Source organism: Myotis brandtii, unplaced genomic scaffold (assembly GCF_000412655.1).
Source record: "Myotis brandtii unplaced genomic scaffold, ASM41265v1 scaffold226, whole genome shotgun sequence".
Lineage (NCBI taxonomy): Eukaryota > Metazoa > Chordata > Mammalia > Chiroptera > Vespertilionidae > Myotis > Myotis brandtii.
The window spans coordinates 37,353-60,376 of record NW_005358478.1 but is presented as its reverse complement, the minus strand read 5'-3'; the positions used below and the strand labels follow the sequence as shown (position 1 = coordinate 60,376).

The following is a 23,024-nucleotide window of genomic DNA, read 5'->3' as shown; positions in this document are numbered from 1 at the left end:
CTCTGGTAACCACTAAACTTTTTACTGTCTTCACAACACACCAAACTAATATTTGTGGCCTTTTATAAATACCTGAATATTATATTTGTAGAGAATGGATCTCTTCTAAATTATAGTTACATATTGTTTACAGTCTTTTAGACTGTAAATTTCTCAACTGGAATGGAAGGAGAAGCTGAGGTATTTTTTTTGTTTTAGGGCAGGTTTAGTTTGTTCCATGGAAAGAGATCACTAGCATAAAACAGGGGGACTATACTTAGATACCAATAGTAGTACAGTGTTTGAATGGTCTCAAGTATAGGTCAATATCTAGACACAAATCCATCATTAAAAGTTCCATGGTTTCTTTTCTTTTATCCTCACCTAAGGACATGTTTTTATTGATTTTTTTTTTAGAGAGGAAAGGAGAGAAAGAGAAACATCCGTGTGAGAGAAAAACATCAGTTGGTTGCCTCCTGTACTCACCCCAGCCAGGGATCGAACCTGAAACCTCGGTATGTGCCCTGACTGGGAATCAAACCCGCAACTCTTTGGTGCATAGAAGGACGCTCCAACCATATGAGCCACCTGGCCAGGGCAGTCCCATGGTTTCTTGACAAGATGTGGAAACGAGTGCTCAGATAGTTTGGGGAAGACTTAGTATATGCAAAGGTTTTCAGTTATCTAATTGAAAATTTACTTTACAATACTATTTCGCAGTGAGATTATTTAAAGCATGCGAAAGGACACTGACTAATCTATGATTGCTTACAAAACTCTCTTGTTGCAATAGGTGTGTTCATCGTAGCTGCTAAGCGCACGCCCTTCGGGGCTTATGGAGGCCTTCTGAAAGACTTCACAGCTACCGACCTGACTGAATTTGCTGCCAGGGCTGCCTTGGCTGCAGGCAAAGTGCCACCCGAGACTATTGACAGTGTCATTGTGGGCAATGTCATGCAGGTTAGTCGGCCAGAGGATGGTATTCATTCCTGTTGCTTCATCAGTTTCTAAAAATAATTCCTTGAACATGTCATAATGGTGAATCAGTCCATAGTTGAAGGTATTTACAGTTTGAGTAATTCTCTGACTCCAGAAGCAATGACATGCATAACTCAAATGAGCATATATTCTGGAAACTACTATATATACCTAATTTGGGATACATTTCATTGCTTCTTGGTTTTTGGGTGGTTTTTTTTTTTTCCAGTTGTATTGAGATATACTTGACTTATAACACGGTATTAGTTTTAGGTGTAGAACAAAATGTTTTAATTTATTGCTTCTAAATATATTAATTTCCTTGACTTATTTGAAGTTAATGGGTTTTCTCTCCTACGCACTTAAGGAGTAGAGCAAACCCAAGCAAAAAAGTTAAAAAAAAAAAAATAGAACAGCCCTAGCCCATGTGGCTTAGTTGGTTAGAGCATCATCCCGTGCACCAAAGGGTTGTGGGTTCGATTCCTGGTCAGGGCACATACCCAGGTTGCGGGTTTGATCCCCAGTCAGGGCGCATATGGGAGGCAACGGATCATTGTTTCTCTCTCACATCAATGTTTCTCTCTCTCTCCTTTGCCCTTCCTCTCTCTCTAAAATCAATAAAACTATCCACAAGTAAGGATTAAAAAACAAATTAAAAATAGGACAGTGAGTACCACAAAGCGTTTTTACCTGGATGGGCCAATTCTTTTTTTTTTTTTTTTTTAATCCTCACTCCAGATATTTTTCCATTGATTTTTAGAGAGAGGGAAAGACAGACAGAAACATCAGTGTGAGAGAGACACATTGATTGGTTGCCTCCTGCACGAGCCCTGACTAGGGCTTGGGTCAGGGAGGGAGCTTGCAACCAAGGTACGTGCCCTTGACCAGAATTGAACCCAGAACCCTTCAGTCCACAGGCTGATGCTCTATCCACTAAGCCAAACCAACTAGGGCTGGATGGGCCAATTCTTCACATTTTATCAATTTTGCTTTAGCTTTCTTCACAGTAACTGCTGTTGTTATTATTGTGTGTTTTTAAAGTTATTTCTTTTCCTTCTTACTCAAAGTGTGATCCTTGGACCAGCACATTACGTCACTAGGGAAATGTTTAGAAATGCAGAATTCTGTGCAGTCCTAGACCTATTGGTTGAAAACCCACATTTTAACAAAACGCCCCGTATGCATTTTTAAGTTTGGGAAGCACCTCTTACTCTCCTAACCAGTTGTTCATCTCTCCCCTCCCTAAGTCAGAAGGTCTCAGCCTCGTTATCACTAATAAAACAAACTATCAAACAAAATAGAAACAGACTCATCGATACAGAGAACAGACAGCTGTTAGAGGGGAGAAGGTAGGGGGGGGTGCTGGGTGAAAAAGGTGAAGGTGTTAAGTAAAAAACAAACGAAAACCTCATAGACAGACAACAGTGTGTTGATTAACAGAGGGAAAGGGGGGTGGGAGGAGGTAGGGGAAGGTAGAAATGTGAAAGAGACATGACCTGGGATGGTGAACACAATACAAATACAGATGATATCCCATGGAATTGTACATCCGAACCCTATATAACTTTATTAACTAATGTTAACCTAATGAATTCAATAAAAATAAAAAAGTACAGTGATCCCATGTTATTCCCGGGGTATACATTCCAAAACTCTCAGTGGACACCTGAAACCACAGATAGTACCAAACCCTATATACATATACTATGTCTTTTTCTTATACATGCATACCTATGATAAAGTTTAGCTTATAAATTAGGCAGTTTCATGCATAGATTTGTTCTTACTGTAAGTCTTAGCAACTTCAGCATACCATTTTTTTCTTTCCTTATTAATTTGAAAACTTTCACTTTTTTACTTAAAGGAAGCACTTTATGGCTTCTCTTTGCATATCTGAATGGCCGGCATCATTACTCTTGTGCTTTGTTTTTATTTAAATCATAAACATGTGTATTATATGAAATATGCTGTAACTATATGTGTTGTGTCCTACCTTAGAGCCATGTAGTTTATAATTTTTGTTAGGTTGCCAGCGCAACATTTCCATATACAGTGGGGCCTTGACTTACGATTTAATTCCTTCCGAGACCGAGCTCGTTAAGGAGCTCATTAAGGAGCTCGTTAACTCAGATTACTCTGTCAACTCAAAGCAAAAAATCACCTAGAGACAGCTGGTATCTCAAAAAACTCGTTAGTCGGGACACTCGTAAGTCAAGGCCCCACTGTACTTTGTCCTTAATTCCTAGATTTATAGAGGAAGTGCTTTTTCTTCTCCCTGTGTTCCAGAGTTCTTCGGATGCTGCGTACTTGGCAAGGCATGTTGGTTTGCGGGTGGGTGTCCCAATAGAGACCCCAGCTCTCACTCTGAACAGGCTCTGCGGCTCTGGTTTCCAGTCCGTTGTGAGTGGATGTCAGGTATGGCCAATATTATATTTAATTCTCTGAAATGTGTTAAAAGTTATTAGAGAAAATGCCCCATTTAATATAACACTGTATAACACTGTAGGTTTTTATAACTAGAGGCCTGGTGCACGAATTCATGCACAGGTGGGGTCCAGCTGACCCGCCCCGATTGGGGCCGATTGGGCCCAGCTGCCCAGGGGGAGGGGCTATAGGCAGTTGGCCGGCCAATGCCACCCCCTGGTCGAACTCCCGGTGGAGGGGACAATTTGCTTATTAGCCTTTTATTATATAGGATGTTTATTAACACATTTCTTACCGCTCAGGAGTTTTCTCGTGTTTCGCGCGCCATCTGTTAAGGACCGCTCACGAGTGTTCTCGTTTTTCACGCCCATGGAAAAAGGAGCGAATCTAGATACTTATGTAAATTTTGTTTGGTCCCTCTTCATAGAGGAAAATGTTTTACGCAGTACCATACATTAAAAAAGTACTAGGAACTTTAATTGTTTAATTGTTTTTGTAAATAAAAATGTTATAATTATTGAAAAACAACACCTAAAGTGCATTATGATGATTTAAATAACATGCAGTTTGCCCAAAAACGTGCGGTCCCTGGCGTATGTCTTAGAGATTTCTATGCGGTACGCAATGTGTTAAGAGAGGTCAGTATAAGGGATGATTGGGCAAATAGATTTGTTCCCTTGAGCACAGGGAAAAGGCATACAATAAAATCCAATTTTATTTGTCTTCATTTTGTTACAAAATAAAATTAAAAACACGATTTTGTCATGAATAATTTTCTGTAACAGTATATCTTAGTGGTCCTGATTTTCCCAGCAGCCATTTCAAACGTCGGGCTCTTGGAGGCTTGTGATTTGCTTCTTTCCTGAGAAATGCAAATAGTGGGAAGAGTTGAAAGAATGAAATGGGTCCTTTTTATGAGTCTCCTAGGTTAACTTGGTTCTTGTAAATCTGTGGTCTCCTTCAGATTCGTCCATAATAAATAGGATCAATCTTGCTTTTGTCTTTTTAAATAGGATAAATCTTGCTTTTGTTCTTTATTATCTGCTGGTAATCTGTACATTTAAACCAGACAATATCTCTGTACATTTAAACCAGACAAAACTCAAGATTTGTATTGAGTTAAGAATTACCCTTCCTCACCAAAAAGTAGGTAGGATTTGTTACTTGTGCACAAATGATTGAAGACTGTAGTTCTCCCCTTCCCACCCATGTACTTTGGGAATGGATACTTTAGCATTTGCTTTAAAATTACTTTGAAAGTATTTCCTTTTGAAACACTGTAAGCTATGATAGTTACTTATTAGACTTAATATTAGTTTATTGCTTAACACATACTTTTTAATATGCACTTCTGTCATAATAAAAGGGTTTTGTTGTTGTTTGTTTTTAAATAGGAAATTTGTGTTAAAGCTGCTGAAGTTGTCTTGTGTGGAGGAACCGAAAGCATGAGCCAGGCTCCCTACTGTGCCAGAAACATACGTTTTGGAACCAAGTTGGGAGCAGATCTCAAGGTTAAAATTAAAAATTATTTCTCAAACTATTATGCTAATTATTTAATAACACCATTTGGTGAGAGAGAAAACTGATTTTGAAACTAATTTTATTAATAGGGGATTGGCAAGATATAAATTATATGAATTTCGTAAAGTATTTCAAAACTCTATTTTGGTTGTTAGTTTTGACTCTTTTTAAAAAATATTTTTTGCCCTAACCAGTAAGGCTCAGTGGATAGAGCATTGGCCTGCAGACTGAAGGATCCCAGGTTTGATTCTGGTCAAGGGCATGTATCTTGGTTGCAGGCACATTCCCAGTAGGGGGTGTGCAGGAGGCAGCTGATCGATGTTTCTCACTCATCGATGTTTCTAACTCTCTATCCCTCTCCCTTCCTCTCTGTAAAAAAAAAAATCAATAAAATATATTTAAAAATACAGTGGGGCCTTGACTTACAAGTGTCCCGACTAACGAGTTTTTTTGAGATATGAGCCGTCTCACGGCCGATTTTTTGCTTTGAGTTGCAAGTTCAAAAAAATTCGGGTTACGAGCCAGCTTCAGATACCCCACCGCTAGTTGGCGCAGCAAACGTCACAGTGATTTGACATACAAGTAATTTGAGTTTTAAGCTCCGTCACGGAACGAATTAAACTCGTAAGTCAAGGCCCCACTGTACATATATATTTTTTTTCTCTTGATTTCAGAGCAGAAGGGAGAGGGAGAGAGAGATAGAAACATCAGTGATGAGAGAGAATTATTGACTGGCTGCCTCCTGCACACCCCACACTGGAGTTTGAGCCTGCAACCCGGGCATATGCCCTGTCAGGGAATCGAATCGTGACCTCCTGGTTCACAGGTCGACACTCAACCACAGAGCCACACCGGCTGGCCTAGTTTGAACATTTTAATCCACATAAAATTAGATTCTATCTTAGCATACCTCTGGTAGGGGAATGAACACTTGGGGGAAATGGAAGAAGGAAGGAAGCAGATCAAAAAGATAGGCAAAGATTGAATTAATGTCTGCTGAATCATTAGTAAACCAAGTAATTAAATCTACCATGACTTATGGGAGTTTTCTTTTTGGAGCAATCTCCATTGAATAGATTTCTTCTTCATCACAGAAAACATTCTCTTTGAATAGAGTGTATACAACATGAGAATGATAGTACTGATAAAGAATGATGGGTAGTATGCTGTCCTTCCCATATGAAAGGGCTAATGACATTTTACATTTTTAGCATTTTTTCAGTTATAGTGATTGATGTAAACTGTTCATTAATCTCTCACCTAGCCTTTTTGAAAGTTGAAAGGAATAAGACTTAGAAAAGATGAGATAGTTTTAGACACCAAACGTATTTGAGAAAACCTTTGGAAAGATAGATCAGAGCCTGGGCAGTGTGGCTCAGTGGTTCAGAGTCGACCTATGAACCAGGAGGTCACGGTTTGATTCCTGGTCAGAACACATGCCCAGGTTGTGGGCTCGATCCCCAGTGGGGGGCGTGCATAAGGACTCAGTGTTAGGTTTCCTACGGAATGTAACCTTGAGAGGTTTTGATTGTGGAGTAACTTCCTGTGCTCTCACCCTGCACATTTAGCATTGCTGGCTCTCTTCAGAGCCCCACACTTAGAGAGAGAGGAGAATGAGTCATTTTATTATGTCATTGAATGTTTTTTTAAAATGTCTCAGAAGCGAATTCGAATAATTTAGTAACAGTAATGCTATCAGAAAATCTAATTTCACTTTTATTTTTTGGAACTCTTCATTGCTTAAGGTTAAAGAAATTATAGCATATTACTTTGAAAGACATGCTTTAACAAATCACTTTATTGTTAATGTGTTTTAATAGCTGGAAGATACTTTGTGGGCAGGATTAACCGATCAGCATGTCAAACTGCCCATGGGAATCACTGCAGAGAATCTTGCTGCACAAAATAAAATAAGCAGAGAAGACTGTGACAAATACGCCCTGCAGTCCCAGCAGAGGTGGAAAGCCGGTCAGTGAAATAGGACATTATAACGATTCATAGAAAGAAAACTGTGGGGGGATGGGGGGGAGGCTCGGTGAGATGGATGAAAAGGGAGTCAAAAAGTACAAACTTTCAGTTATAAAATAAATAAGTTCTGGGTATATAATGTACTGCTTGGTGACTGTAGTTAATAATACTGTGTTGCATATTTGATAGTTGTTAAGAGAGATCTTAAAAGTTCTCATCACAAGAAGAAAATTTGTAACTTCCTCCTGGTGACAGATGTTAACTAGACTTATGGTGACGATCATTTTGCTATATATACAAATACCGAATTATTATGTTGTATACCTGAAACTAGCATAATGTTATATGTCAATTACACCTCAATTTTTTAAAACTAGGAAGGATTTTTATCGTTTCAGATAATGTTCATATAATAATATTAGTTTAAAATTATATCTTTTGAAAGTTACATTTTTTTTGTCATTCCTTTGTTTTCAGATGATTTAGATACTCGATTAATGATTGTAAAACTAACTGGAAACGTCTCTTTGGAAATACATTCATACTACTAAAAAAGTGGTACTGTTAATTGACCCTACCCAGACTGGTACCTTTGCCAGTAGAACACTCTGAGAGCTATGATAGACTATTAGAGATGATGGCTCACTGGGGCTACTGGGACAGAGAGGATGTCCTCCTCCATAAGTCATGTTGTATTCACAAGGAGGGGATGATGTGTTTGGAAAAGACCCGTTGGGTATCCTTTTATGCTAATTGAGAATCATCGCACCTGCCTGGGAGACTTAGAACGAGTCCAAGGCCCTGGCTCTGGTGCCCCAGGTAACACCGCACACTGCTCTTCCACCAGTTCAAACAGCGACAGACAGTTCTTTTCTCAGTGTGGGGAGTTGAAGAAATCTGTTAGTCTTCTGAGAAAGATTTTTAAAATTAAACTCCTATAAGCAAATGGAAACTCTTATTTAGGGCATTAAATATTTACTTGGAGCAGGAAGGATAAAGTCCATCTCGGCATTTCAGAGGGGTAAGTGGAGTGGTGAGGCCCTCCGGGTCATCCTGAATTTCTTAGTTACACATTTAAAATGGAAGCTGTTGGTCTAGAGGTCAGGAGTTATTAGTTCTGTTTCTAGTTTTGCCACATACATCTTATCCGACCTCAGCCAAGTCATTTATTCACTGAGCATCTGTAAAATAGAGACAAATATGTATCTCTAATAATAGTGAGAAAAAAATATTTGCTTTCCCTGTTTCCCTAATAGAGCTGTTATGAAAACCAACTAAGGGAAACACTTAGCCTGCTGTAAAGTGTTATCAGAAGTAAGGTGGTGTTCCTGCCGTATCCCATTTTTTGAGGCTTTGATTGCTATAGTCCACTCTAGTCAGCTGTTTTACTTAGAACTGCTCAGTAATCACTCTTAGAACTTCTTCAGGTTGCTTGTCATTAAATTTCAGGCATAGATTACTCGTGACATAGGCAACTTGGTAACTTTCTTTCTCATTGTGCGAAGAACACTTAACATGAAATCTGTCCTTGAAAACTTTTAAGTGTATATGACATTATTGTGCAACTTGGTAACTCTTTAGTTACTTCTTACCTCACCCAGAGAAGATTTTTAAAGGGCATTCAATCCATGTGGTGTCATTACACGTGTAGCTAACAAATACTGCTAAGATTTAGCAGCACCTTGTACAGAAAAAACTGTAGTAAAAAAGAAAATTATAATTTTAAAAGGTGCAGAATGCATCTGCATAGAAACATGATCGCATATTAAATCCTCCGATAGGCAAGTAAGTTATCCTATATAATAAAGAGCTACTATGCAAATGGTCATCACGCCCTCGAGCCCCCGGCACCGGGGGACCTGAGGCTGCGCCCCCTGTCCTGCGGGGCTTGACGGGGGTGGGGTCTGCCGGGTCTGGGTCTCATATAAGTAATAAAGGCTCATATGAAAGTAGACTAGAAATTAAATCGAAGGCTATGTTTGACTTAGTTTCTTTTCTTTCCCCCCATTCTTATATTCCTTCAACTATTTCAGCTAATGATGCTGGCTACTTTAACAGTGAGATGGTGCCAATTGAGGTGAAGACAAGGAAAGGAAAACAGACCATGCAGGTCGATGAGCATGCCCGGCCCCAAACAACCCTGGAACAGTTAAATAAACTCCCGCCCGTGTTCAAGAAGGAAGGGACCGTTACTGCAGGGAACGCGTCGGTAGGTAGCTTCACAGATATTCTTGAATTCTTCTCAATTTTTTGATGCAAAATAATCATGCAGTGTCTTTCAGATACTTTTCATGCTAGTCTTTAGTTATGTAGCTTAAAGTAATCAAGCTCATATTCTATTAATTTGGGTTTTTGTAGTTCAAAATACTTTCGGCAGGTGCCCTTATATTTCCATTTTATAGTCTTTTCAAAACGTTAGAAGGGAATCTACCTGGTTTGTTATTTTAGTTTTCATAATTTTTTCTTTCTCATATATACAATTCATCAGATTTCTCCTTATATCTACCTGCATCTGGCTATAGGCTTTTCCTTGGCATTCTCTCCATTTGTATTCTGTGCCTAAAACAATCTCTTTAATCCACCACTAGCACAAATTATGGCACTGCTTCCTATGTAATGCCATAATCCTAATAGTACTGCTTCACTTTGATGAACTGGATTCTGTACCCTCTAGTTAATCTTCTGTTTTTGTTTCCAAGGGGGTATCTGATGGTGCTGGAGTTGTTGTCATAGCTAGTGAGGATGCTGTTAAAAAACATAACTTCACACCACTGGCACGAGTTGTGGGCTACTTTGCGTCTGGCTGTGACCCCTCTATCATGGGTATTGGTAAGTTGGTAGTTACATACACTGGTTCTGCTCTATTTCTGGAGCTAAGTCTTCTTTGTCATTCTCATTCCAGAAACAGTAGCCAAATCAAGGTCAGTTGTGGAAAAGAGATTGATAATCAGTCTTTTAAACAACCAGTCTTTATGAAAAACTGTGTTAGTCTCAGTAGGAAAACCAAGACCATGTAAACTCCTTGTGGGCAGTAATCATGTCTTCTTGTCCATTTGAATTGTTTAAAATTAACAGACAGAAAATAACAGAGAAGAATTACAAAGTACTGACAAGATTTTTTAAAAGTGAGATGGGGGAAATCCTGGGGGAATGTAGGGAAGGCTGTGAGCAGATGAACACCCTGTCAAGTGTATTGCGTGTGGTCATTAATGTCCGTGTGAGTGAGAAAACCGTGTGTTGTCTCAGGAAGTCAGAGTAATACTCACCTGTCTCCACTGAGGCGTACTAGGAAAATGAAGAATTATAAACAGTATATCTCAATTGGCAAAGCACCGGCAGGAGGAGATTTATAACTCCCTACAAGCATTATGGTCTTAGCTGAAAAAATATGAATGAGAAATAGAACAAAAGGCTTTTTGCAAAATGCACTCCTAGGAATCGCAGATGATGCTGAATTTTATTTTTTATTTATTTTATGAAATTATTATTTTTTTTTTGTAAGAAAGGCAGACTGCCGCCCTGGCCGGTTGTTCTGGGTGGTTAGCTCTCCGGCCCTTGCATGGAAGGGTTGTGGATCAATCCCCGGTCAAGGGCATGTACATGGGTTGCAGGTTGGATCCCTAGCCCTCCACATGCAGGAGGTCACCAGTTGATGTGTCTCCCTCACATCGCTGTTTCTCTCTCTCCTTCCCTCCCTCCTTTCTTCCACTCTCTCTAAAAAGCAATGGAAAAAATATCCTCAGGTGAGGATTAACCAAAAAAGAGAAAGAAAGGCAGATTGCCACACACAGCGCCTCCTTTGGATGTGTCTGGTCTGGGAAATGGACCTGGAGAGCTGGTTTGGAGGTTCTGTCTGGGGAGCACAGCTAGCGTCTACCCTGGACTAAAGAATGGTCCCTCCTCTACCAGGGAAGGTCGTCCTCCTCGGCCAAGTGCACAGCCTCGGGAGGGACGCACATGGAGCAGTGAGGGAGGAAGGGGACCCCGCCTGGCCAGCCAGTTCAACCTGGCCATCAGTGGGGTGACAGATGTTGCAGCCAGGTTGCCCTCACATCTGTTGCTGAACTTTAATAGTTCCTGTCATCATTCTCTGGGGAAATGGAGCCAATTAGCTACCTCACAAAAATAAAATTGGTGCCCAAAGGTTCTGATCTATTCCATCTATACCCTCGTACCCCAAGGAGAAGCCTGCCCTGGGGTTTAGATTCAGATTCTTGCTAGGCCCAACGACTTTTTTCATGAACTTAGGCCATTTTTTTACTAAGTGGGTTTCTGAAGTAGGTCCCCAGATAGAAGGAATGCCTTGCTGCTGAGCTGCCTTCTCAAAGATCCTCCAGTGTGTCAGCCTCCAGGTCCTACTCAGACAACACCCTGATGCTGATTTGGGACTAGGTTAGTACCCACCACATTTGCTGCCGTGTCCTGCACAGAATTTACAAGAAAATTCACTGTGTTGCAAATTATGTCACCAAAAACTGCAGACTAGGTAAACATCTGTTAAAAAGTCAACCTTTTTCTCCTATAGCCTTAAAGTGTATTAGCTTTCATCTACCTGCTATCAGCAAGACATACCTTTGTCATAGAGATGAAAGGTAGCTTGAAAAATTAAATATCTGTATATCATTATGGCATTTATCACTTCAGCATCTAGAGCAGTGGTTCCCAACAGCAAATGATCATCAAAATTCACCCATTGCACCTAGATGGTTTTGATGATCAATCAGATTTATCCGATAAGGGTAAGTAGTTATTTTTTAGTTCTTTTTCAGTTTAGCCTCATTTAACAGGTTCTGATACATTAACATAATGAGTAAGCAAAGAAGATGTCGTTGGCCTTCCTTCTATTCCAGGGCCTGGGCATTTCCCTCCTAGTACAAGGAATGCATTGTGGAAGGAATATTCTTTTCCCTCCGGGCTTGACCAAAGCTGTACATGCCAGCTGTCCCACAGTGTCAGATGTCCCAGACAGTCCATCTCTCGGTGGCAGTATAGAATCACACAGCTACCCACATGAAGAACACTGGGTTAATTAGCAGGGGAGAATAGATCATCGAGTATCTGGTGGGGATGGATTCGTCAGTCTAATGTCTAAGAATAATTGTCCCTTCGTTATGCAATTATTCAACACATAGCAATCCTTAGCCCTGCAGAGTGGCTGCAGACCCACACAGAAGGGGGAAAGCCACTGTGTGAATGTACCACAGCTTTTCATCCACTCTTCGACTGCTTCCAGATCTTTTGTTTTGTTAATCCTCACCTGAGGATATTTTTTCCATTGCTTTTCAGAGAGAATGGAAGGGAGGAAGAGAGAGAAATATTGATGTGAGAGAGACACATAGACTAGTTGCCACCCTCATGCACCCAGACCAAGGGCAAACCAGCAACCCAGGTACATGCTCTTGACCGGGAATCGAACTCTTGAGCCTTTGGCGCGCAGGCCGAAGTTCTAACCACTGAGCAATGCTGGCCAGGGCTGCTTCCAGATCTTGGCTATTGTAAATAACACTGCAATGAATACAGGTCTCACTTTTTGTTTCTTTATTGTTACATCATTTAATAATGTGCTTTCAAGGTAGCAAGATTTGTGGCTACTACCAGCTGTCACATTATTTACCTGTTTAGTAAAGATGGAAAAATTTGATGCATAAATAAATACAAGATGAAATGGATTTTTGTGCTAATATAGGTCCTGTCTCTGCTATTACTGGGGCACTGAAGAGAGCAGGGCTGAGTCTTAAGGACATGGATATGGTAGAGGTAAGTATTTTACTGTTTTCAACATGACTAACCCAACTTCCAGAGCATAAATGGCTTCAGTTTGGTATTTTATAGCTCTTTCTGCTTGACGTTGGTAAATAATTAATAGAACAAAGAAAATCTCTCTACTTAAATTGGTAGCAAATGGGCCTTTTCCCTCTGTGTGATTCCCTCTGTGGTAATCTCTCACCCAAAAGGCAGTAATCAACAGTTCAGAGCCTCCAGGGGGCTGCTTACTTACCATATTTGTATCAGCAAATAGGTACCACTAAATTTCTGACTTTAGATTTCATACCTAAAACTCTATTGAAATATATCAGCTCTGCAAAGCTATTCATTATCATTTATCTATATATATAAAAGCCTAAGCAACCTTTATGACTGATCAACCAAATGACCAGTTGACTAGTTGCTATGATGTGCACTGACTTCCAGGGGGCAGATGCTCAATGCAGGAGCTGCCCCCTGGTGGTCAGTACGCTCCCATAGCCAACCTCTCGCGCTGGCCAAACTCCCAGCCCCTGATCAACCTGATCAGGACTGGGTGAGACAGGCCCTGATTGGCCCGATCACCTGCCAGGCCGAGGGACCCCACCCGTGCATGAATTCGTGCACTGGGCCTCTAGTAGATGTATAAGTACTCAAGGACATAGCTCTTAACACCCTGCTATGATTGTCTTTCGAACATTTGATGATTATGTGGTGGTTTTTTCTTAGGTTCAAAAGCCTAGTTTCACAAGCCTAGTTTCACAACATATTCTAGGACTCTTTGTACCTCCTTGAGCAGGACTGTATAAAATGGAAAAGGAATGTTGAATCTAAGGAGACATAGAGCACTATCTTGAGAGAGAATAAAATATAGTAGGAAAGAACACAAGATTCAATTTTGATCCCAACTCTAAACACATTACCTTTCTTTTTTTTCTTTATTGATTAAAGTATCTTATTCTCCCTTACCTCCCCCATCCCCACACTCATGCCCTCACCCCGCTGGTGTCTGTGTCCATTGCTTATGCTTATATGCATGCATACAAGTCCTTCAGTTGATCTCTCCCCCTTACCCCCACACATTACCTTTCTTAAAATCACTTTCCTTATCTGTAAAATTCCCAAACTAAGATCATATGAAAATATAGTGCTTAAAAACTTGAAGTAAGGTCATTCTCATAGTCAGCCTCAAAGTGTGATACAATATGGCACTTTTCCGTTCTACCACATTTTGACATAGTTACCATTCCTCTTATGTATCTGGCTCTGAAGGTTTATTCTTAATTATCTATCAGTCTCTTCTTGGAAGTATGGGTAATAATACCGGGAAGTAATAATAATAATGGCAAGCATTTTTTAGTACTTGCCCTGTGTCAGGTAATACACTAGACACTTACTACCTATGATTTAACTTAACCTTGACAATAACCTTAGGATGATACTGCAGTCACATTTTACTACTGAGGAAATGTGAGTGTCAAGAGAGTTCAAAGAACATGCATACAGCCAAGATTTAAACCGTCTGTCTAGCTCCAGAACCTATGTGCTCTGCAGTATCCCACTGCCTCTGGTTTCACTTATAATATTACTGAGGACTTCCTTTTTCTAAGGGATGCATTTGACTGAAAGTACCATTTCCAAACCTGTTATTTTTACAAAGAACAACTAAAAATAAATTAAAACAACCTTGCAAGGTAATTTAAATAGAAAAAAAAAACACAACAACAAGCAAAATTACCTATCAAGAGTACTAAACAATTCTCAGTTAAAAAGCAGTTTGTGGCCATAGCTGGTTTGGCTCAATGGATAGAGCATTGGCCTGCGGGCTGCAGGGTCCCGGGTTCGATTCTCAAGGGCACATATCTCAGCTGCAGGCTCGATCTCCAGCCCTGGTTGGGGCCCGTGCGGGAGGCAACCAATCAAGGTCTCTCTCTCACATTGATGTTTCTCTCTGTCTCTCCCCTTCCCTTCCATTGTTTTGAAGGTGAATGAAGCTTTTGCTGCCCAGTACTTGGCTGTTGAGAGGAATTTAGGTCTTGACCCAAGTAAAACCAATATAAATGGAGGAGCCATCGCCTTGGGTCACCCATTGGGAGCATCTGGATCAAGAATTACCGCACACCTGGTTCACGAATTAAGGTACTCGCTAGAAATCGTTGCATTTCAGATTTGCCTCTTTTGTAGACATGCATGGATTTAGGTTTCTCCAGAACACCCCAACATTTTCATTCTTCCTCAGATCCCCCTTGCACTGCTTCTCACCAGGAACAAGTTACGTGGGACCCCTTTTCAGCTGACCTTAGAGATGAGTCCATTAACTTGTTAGCGGCTCTGCTCTTGGCACTGTGAGGGGTAGTCAGGCCTCCAGCCGCAGCTCCTTGCTTCCAGGAGTAGTTCTGGCAAGACCTGCATCCAGATCTTAGCAGGTGAGGGCAACAGGTTGACCATCGGTGCTTTCCACACTGTATTGGCCTCCAGTCGCCTCCGCCTGGCCTTCCTAGATCTTGTCCATGCCAAACCTATTGAGCCTGCGGGCCAGCAGCAGGTCAGGACGGTACGCTGCCGCATAATTTGTCAGGCCAGCCTGCGCACCGTACTTTGGGAGTTCGTGAGCATAAGCTGCCCAGGCTGTCACATCTCCTATGCAGACATACGCAATCTGACAAAGGATACCTCTGTTGGCTACACCTAATGTCATCCTGTTTTGGGTGTGTTGTACTTATTTTTGTCCTGGATCACCAGCGTTTCCAGGCCTAGTAATCAGTTTTACCCTCTCAGACTTCTCAGTTTCACTTGGAATCTCTAGAAGTAGGCCTTATTCTGGACAATTTTAACAAACCCCATGCTGTGGATGAGAGACCCGCATCCCCAGCTTGCCACCACTACTTTAAAAAAAAAACAACATTCGGTTTTCCTAATTCTTTCTCCTGTTGTGACTACAAACTAATATTGAGGAAAGAGGAAAACATTGAGACTATGATCTGAATGCGAATGAATAATACATATGTGGTTATCAGTAATTCTATTTGATTATCTAATTAACTTCGTTAATTCTTTATTTGAGTAGATTTCAGCCACTGCTTTCTTCCGTAGGCGCCGAGGCGGAAAATACGGCGTTGGGTCGGCTTGCATTGGAGGCGGCCAGGGCATCGCAGTCATCATTGAGAGCATGGCCTGAGAGCACGGCGCCCGCCATGGCCCACTCTGACTTCCTTGGCCGGGCCCAGCGACCCGGTGACCATGGGAGCAGCTGCAGAACTGGCCACGCCCCCCACGGAAAGTGATGGAGTTTCACGAAGGGATGGTGAGGAGAGATGCGTTTCCCATGATTAGAGCCCGTGCCAGAATAAGTTCTCTCAGGTTTACACCAATATGATATATTATGAACTAAAATCAGGCTATACAAGGCCTTCAGAGCAGTTGTATCCTTGCCAAATAATCACCATTTATGCCTTAGATAATGTGATCTCAAGGAAATTGAATAAATATTGCCTAAACTCGGCTAATCCTTTCCTGTCATTTTTTATATTTTTAAAAATGTTAATTGTGGTAAAATACATGTAACAAAGTTTACCATCTTCACCATTTTTAGTGTATAGTCAGTGGCATTAGGTGCACTCACATGGTTGTGCAACCATCATCACCCATCTCCAGAACTTTTTTCATCTTGTAATAGAAACTATGTGGCTATTAAATAATAACTCCCTGCCCTGGCCGGCGTGGCTCAGTGGTTAGAGCGTCGGCCTGGGTACCAGAGGGTCATGGGTTCGATTCTCGGTCGAGGACACATACCTGAGTTGAAGGTTCGATTCCCAGTCCCAGTTCGGGGCGCATGTGGAAGGCATCCAGTGGATGTGTCTCTTACATCAATGATTCTCTCATTTCTCTCTCCCCCTTACCCCGTCCATTCCACTCTCTATAAAAATCAATGGGAAAAATAGGCTCAGGTGAGGATTAACAAAACAAAAGAGAAAAAGCCCGACCAGAGGCCATGGTTAGATTCCCAGTCATGGTCAGGGCACATGCCAGGTTGGGGCTCAATCCCCAGTAGAGGGCGTGCAGGAGGCAGCCAATCAATGATTATATTATCTCTCAACATTGATGTTTCTATCTCTCCCTCTCCCTTCCTCTCTGAAATCAATAAAAATACACATTTTTAAAAAACAACTCCCCATTCTTCCCTCCCTGCAGCCCCTGGCAACCATCAATCTACTTTCTCTCTAGGAATTTGACTTTTTTAATATATTTCATTGATTTTTTACAGAGAGGAAGGGAGAGAGATAGAGAGCTAGAAACATCGATGAGAGAGAAACATCGATCAGCTGCCTCCTGCACACCTCTTACTGGGGATGTGCCTGCAACCCAGGTACATGCCCCTGACTGGAACCAAACCCGGGACCCCTCAGTCCGCAGGCCGACGCTCCATCCACTGAGCTAAACCGGTTTCAGCTGACTTTTCTAGATACCTCCTATAAGTGGAGTCACACAGTATTTGTCTTCTTGTGACTGGCTTATTTCATTTAGCACAATGTCCTCAAGGTTCACTCATGTTGTAACATGTATCAGAATTTCCTTTTTTTTAAGGTCGAATAATATTCCATTACATGTATATACCACATTTTGTTTATTCATCATCTATGAACATTTAGGTTGCTGCCACTTCTTAGCTACTGTAAATAATGCTGCTGCAAACCTGGGTGTTCAAATACCTGTCCATGGCCTTGCTTTCAGTTCTTTTGGGAATATATCCAGAAGTGGAATGGCTGGATAATATGGTAATTCTATTTTTAATATTTCTAGGAATGGCCATAATGTTTTCCATAGCAGCCGTACCATGTTACACTCCCATCAACACTGCACAAGGGTTTCAGTTTTTCCACATCCTCGCCAATACTCGCTGTTTTCTGCTCGTTTTTATAATAACCATCTTAATGGGTGTGAGGTGATATCTCATTGCAGTTTTGAGTTGCATTTCCCTAATTATAGTGACTTGAGCATCTTTTTCTCTGCTTATTGGACACTGTGTATCTTTTTTGGAGAAATATCTATTTTCAGTCCTTTTCCTGTTGTTGTTTTTTTAACTAGAGTTGTTTATTTGTTCGTTGTTGAGTTGTCTTGTATTATTTTTGTAAATATTTTGAAAACAGGTTTAATTTGTGTTGAGTGATATTCATAATCCATCCTGAGATAAATGTCCACAGAGCAAAATTACTGCATTTAGTCTTGATATTAATAAATGATATCATATTAGATTCTTTTCTTGAATAAATACAGTGCTGATTATGTATTTTAAGTCTTCAAATACATTTGAGTGGAAACACAGCTTCCTTAAGGAAGGTTTATGTTCATTTTAAGGACCATATTTTTAAGTGGAAAGTATGGGACTGAGAAGAGGCTAAAAGTCAAGTCTCAGAAGAAGGCGGGCGACACCCCTTCTCTCCCCCCACCAGCACTTCCAGCCGTCAGAAAGGAATATTGTCCTCCGTGTCTGTTACGTGGCCAGCTCAGGGCGAAATGAGACAGTAGGAAGTAGCTATTGTAAGTCCCTGAGCTTATGCTCAAGTTTAGAGAAGCTGAATTGAATGCCACGGGGGCCACCCACTGAGAAGAGTTTCGTGATTTATCTGAATTACCCCGTTCTCATTCCTTTTCCACACACACCCTTAACCTAGTGGTTCTCAACAGGGGACAGTTTTATCCCCAGGGGACACTTGGCAATATTGGGAGGCGTGTTTGGTTGTCATGACGAGGGAGGGGGTGCTCCTGGCATCTGGTAGGCAGAGGCCAAGGATGCGTCTAACATCCTACCGTGCAGAGGACAGCTCCTACAGCAGTCATCTGGCCTGAAATGTCAGGAGTGCTGCTGTTGAAAATACTGTCTTCACCCTAAATCCACATCCCTCCTCAGGTCACCACCCCGTTCTGTTTGTTTACATACCTACATAGGTATATGAATACATACACACACATACATTTTTTTAGAGAGAGAGAAACATTGACTTGTTCCATTTATTTATACATTCACTGGTTGATTTTTGTATGTGCCCTGACCAGGGATCAAACCTACAACCTTGGTGTATCAGGATGACACTCCAGCCAACTGAGCTACCTGGCCAGGGCATACACACACATACGTTTTAATATAAAAATATTTAGCTTTCCAAATTCTCCTGTTGTGATTACATATAAACCAATATGCAGGGTTATGGGACAGGTCAGGAAGGTTAAGTGAATGGAAACAAGTAATACAAACATAACCGTCATTAGAATATAAGCTCCTAAGCAGGGGTGGCATCAACATACCTCACAGATAAGCCTCATCACTATGGTCCCATGGTCCCAGGTCCCCATGTGGTCATCGGCCCTGCCCCGCAGAGCAACTTCCAAACCAGCGGCCCCGCCTTTTGCAGAGCCCTGTGCTGTTCTGAGGTTCATGCTCATCACGGACACCTCCCTGCCACTAGCTTTATTCCATCGTCTACTGGCTTCCAGTTTGTATACTGTCCTACAGTGACTATATCATCACTATGTCCTGCACCTTTTCTTTAAATCATTAAATCATGTCTTAATTCTCAGAAACCTGAGTACCCAATTGGTCAAGGGCCTCTCAGTGCCATGACCAAAACACCAGTGGCGTCTTCATCGTCCTGTATCAGGTGCCTGCTCCCTTGGTCACAGCAGCAAACAGCTGCAAGGAGCCCCTCCTACGGAGTCTCCTGGCACAGCCCTTGGCAGAGGTTTATCGCTTTCCCCAACAAGGTCATGTGCGGCTTTATTTGATGAGTTCTATTTTATTTTCTATGTAGTTATTTCTAATGGAGAGCTTTTGGATATTATGCATCTAGCCAGCTTGCTGAACCTTTTTATTAGCTCTAATCATGTAAACAATATCTCATTTATTTTTATTATCTTAAAGAAAAATCAAATGACAGTAAGAATCTATAATAATAAAAGCATAATATGCTAATTAGACCAGACGTCCTTCCAGACGACCTTCTGGATGAAGCCGGGGCTGCAAGGGAAGCCCGGGTCCCGGGTGCCAGAGGGAAGCCGGTGCCGGCAGCCAGGGGAAGGAAGGCCTACTCTTGCATGAATTTCATGCATCGGGCCTCTAGTAATCTAGTATAAAACCGAGTCCATCTGTATTCCCCTTTTGCAGAGTGATCCAATTATTTTGTAGGTTTTCTCACTTTACTTAATAAGTTCCATCTTTTCCACCTTCATGGGGGAGAAAAGTTTGTAAATTCCTAACTAAATCAAATGGCTTAAGATGTAGGATGAGAGCATACATGTGTGAAGGTACCCTAAAAGGAGTGCCTTTGTGCCCTAACCGGTTTGGCTCAGTGGATGGAGCATCAGCCTGTGAGCTGAAGGGTCCCAGGTTCGATTCTGGTCAAGGGCATGTACCTTGCTTGCAGGCTGGATCCCCAGTAGGGAGCATGCAGGAGGCAGCCAATCAATGTTTCTAACTATCTCCCTTCCTCTTTGTAAAAATCAATAATATATATAGATTATAGATATAGATATAGATAGATATAGATATCGATATATATTTTTTAAAGTAATGCCTTTGTACATGAGAAATAATTGAAATAGTAAATTTTAACTGTCCTTTCCCTTCCTCTCCATCTCATTTTTTATTTTTAAAGTGAATCCTGGGTTTTCATCGGTTGGGTTCACTTACCATCGGAGTCCACCAGCTGGAGCAGTGAGCCCAGGGACACTTCCCCACTAGGTGGCACCACAGGCCTGTGCGCCTCGGCCCTTGCTCAGCAGCGCCTCCACGAAGCTTCTCTAGCAAAGTTGGCTGAACTCTCTGTCTTTCTCTCTTCCCAGGAGCTGAGAAGGGGAGTGGGAGCCCACCGTGGGGAAGCCCTGGCAGCAGGCTGAGGGAGGAGGGGTCCCTTTTCCCCCCCCCCCCCCCCCCCCCCCGGCCGATCCCTCCAGCCAGGAAGCTGCCCTCTTCCTCCTCCGTGGAAACAGCAGAGGCAAAACCCCAGAGCTGAGGAGTCGGGGGCACAGCCTCCGGCTGTGGGGACAGGCCCTGTGGAAGTGCTGAGCCCGCGGTGCGGGCCCGGGCACGGGGAGTGGCTGGGACAGTCAGGAGCAGCAGAGACAATGGGACCGCATCGTGGTGTTCCCCACGCCTCGCCCGCCCTCCTGGCCACTGGGAGCCCGAGGGCCCCTCTTCTTCACTCTGGACCTTGTATTTGCGTGTCCCCAATTGCCCGCACGTTTCACCTTCTGACAGAGCGAGGGCCATAGCAGCTGCTCGTATCCTCCCTCCTCACTGTTCAAGGACATCCGCTGACAGCCCGTGACCAGTGAGGTTCAGTGTGGGAGCCACCAGGACGCACAGATGGAGCACAGACACGTGGGGAGTTCCGTGTCCTGTGCCCCAGCCTCACTTCCCCGGGAAGGAACCCTGCCGTGGACATCCCCCCCACACCACCCTCCGCCAGAGCCTCTGGTATGAGCCTCAGTAAAGAAACAGGCTGACGGAATGAGCCTCAGATAACTGATGAACTAGGGGGCCCTTTTTACAAAGCATCAACAAGCAAGAAAAAATGTGCTGACCATGTAATGGCTCGAGTGTCTGAATCTGATTGACCACTGAGAAGCCCCTCTGGTCTTCCAGGGCTCTCAGTGCCCTGATGACCAGTAGGGGCAGCTGTGTAGGCGGGAGGCAGAGAGGGTAGTTTCTTCCTGGAGAGATGCCTGTGTTCCATCTCCATGGAGGGTGAGGGGAGGATGCAGGGCTGTGGGGAGTGCACATGTGTAACCTCAAACCACAGGCACACCTCCCAGGACTTCTGAAAGGGACCCTGTGCTTCCCAGCCAGGAGGCAGCCTGCAGGTCCTGTAGGGATCATGTGGGGAAGGCCTGAACGGATTGCATGCAAGACGGTGGCGAGTCTTAGGCTGTCTGGTCAGGACTCCAGGAGTCGGAGAAAAGAGAGTCCTCCTGAGAAGGGAGGAAGGGTTTGGTTGTGTGTGTGTGTGTGTGTGTTTGCTTTATTTTGCTTGTGAAGAAATTTGCATGGAGAAAGTGGGCTCTGAGATGGACCTGAGGTTAGTGGTGCTGATGCCGTGGTGATAGACTGTCTCCTGCTCGGGATGCTGCGCCCAGTGCTGCCGCTGCAGGCTTCTCACCCACACTCACCCCAGGGGGGCGAGGCCTGCCTTCCCCTCTGCCCCTGGGCAGCTTCGGCTGGTGCCCCCAGGCTGCCCCATCGCAGAGGGTGTGGGCGGTGCAGGTCTCAGCAGCCACCCCCTCCCAGCTCCGGCCCTGCGGAAACACCCATGACTTGACCACCTGCCCTAGGAAGACCCTGGGAAGAGGCAGAACACTCCCAAACCCACAGGCCCGGGATGGGAGGCCCAGGCCTGCCGGGCCCCTGGCCCCCAGGAGCCAGCTCCATGCTCAAGCCTGGGCTCCTTCTCCAACCCTGGGTCCGACCGTCCCTGTCCTGAGCACCTGTCAGGCCTCATTCCCCACAGACTTAGGGAGCTGCTTCCAGTAACTGTAAAGACAGGGAGAAGGATCATTATCAGCCACATGCCTATGGGTTTAGTTCATTCTAAAGGAAGAAAAAAACACCGCACCCAGATGCACAGGCTGTGCCTGGCCGGGAGGAGCGGGGGGACCCCCTTGGCGTGAAATCCCATCATTTGAAGCCTGGAAGGCCTGACCCCATCTCACCCCGAGAGCCTAGACCCAGAGGGGAAATGGTTTGCCCAAGATCGCGGCTCCCATAAGGCTCCCAGAAAGCTGAGCTGACGAGAAAGCGACCTGCCAGGCCAGCGGGTGGCATGGCGCTCCCCAGCCAGCGTGGAATGCCATTACGCCCCAGGCGGCGGTGTTTTATCTTGTACGATGGTTGTTTGGTAAATTCTCAACCCTCATCCCTGACCTCCCAGGATGCCTTTTACAGCTGAGCAGAATACAGTGAACTATAGCTCCAGAGGTTCCTGAAAGGCATCTACAGAGACCTCACTCCTAAAACTTCCCCAGACTCCTCCCAAACGCTCCAATCTCAGACACCCGTTCCCCAGAACGCCACCCCCAGACTTCTGGCATTAAGAACTTCAACAAGGGCCCTGGCCAGGTAGTTTAGTTGGTCAGAGCGTTGTTCCGATACACCAAGGTTCTGGGTTCGATCCCCAGTCAAGGCACATACAAGAATCAACCAATAAATTCATAAATAAGTGGAAGAACAAATCGGTGTTTCCCTCTCTCTCTAAAATCAATAAATAAAAAATGGGGGTGGAGGGGGGCGGGGGGAGAACTTCAGCAAGGTCTACTTCCACAGGAACCTGATCCTGCTCTTCCCAGAAGAGTCACCCTCATTTCCATTAAGCCTAAGAAACCCTAAGCGCCTGTGGGTGGGTTTCTCTCTGTGGTCTGTA

At 43.3% G+C, this 23,024-nt stretch overlaps 1 protein-coding gene across 1 annotated transcript; it reads left to right on the top strand.

Moving 5' to 3' along the window:
• Positions 1-738: 738 nt before the first annotated feature.
• On the top strand, positions 739-16,121 carry ACAA2 (acetyl-CoA acyltransferase 2; the record flags this gene model as incomplete). The annotated part of the gene is made up of 9 exons (XM_014539702.1): positions 739-939; positions 3,244-3,372; positions 4,776-4,892; positions 6,723-6,870; positions 8,904-9,079; positions 9,570-9,699; positions 12,557-12,627; positions 14,600-14,754; positions 15,709-16,121. Coding segments are annotated over 9 exons (1,212 nt in total), but the record flags the coding sequence as incomplete, so codon positions are not given.
• Positions 16,122-23,024: the final 6,903 nt, after the last annotated feature.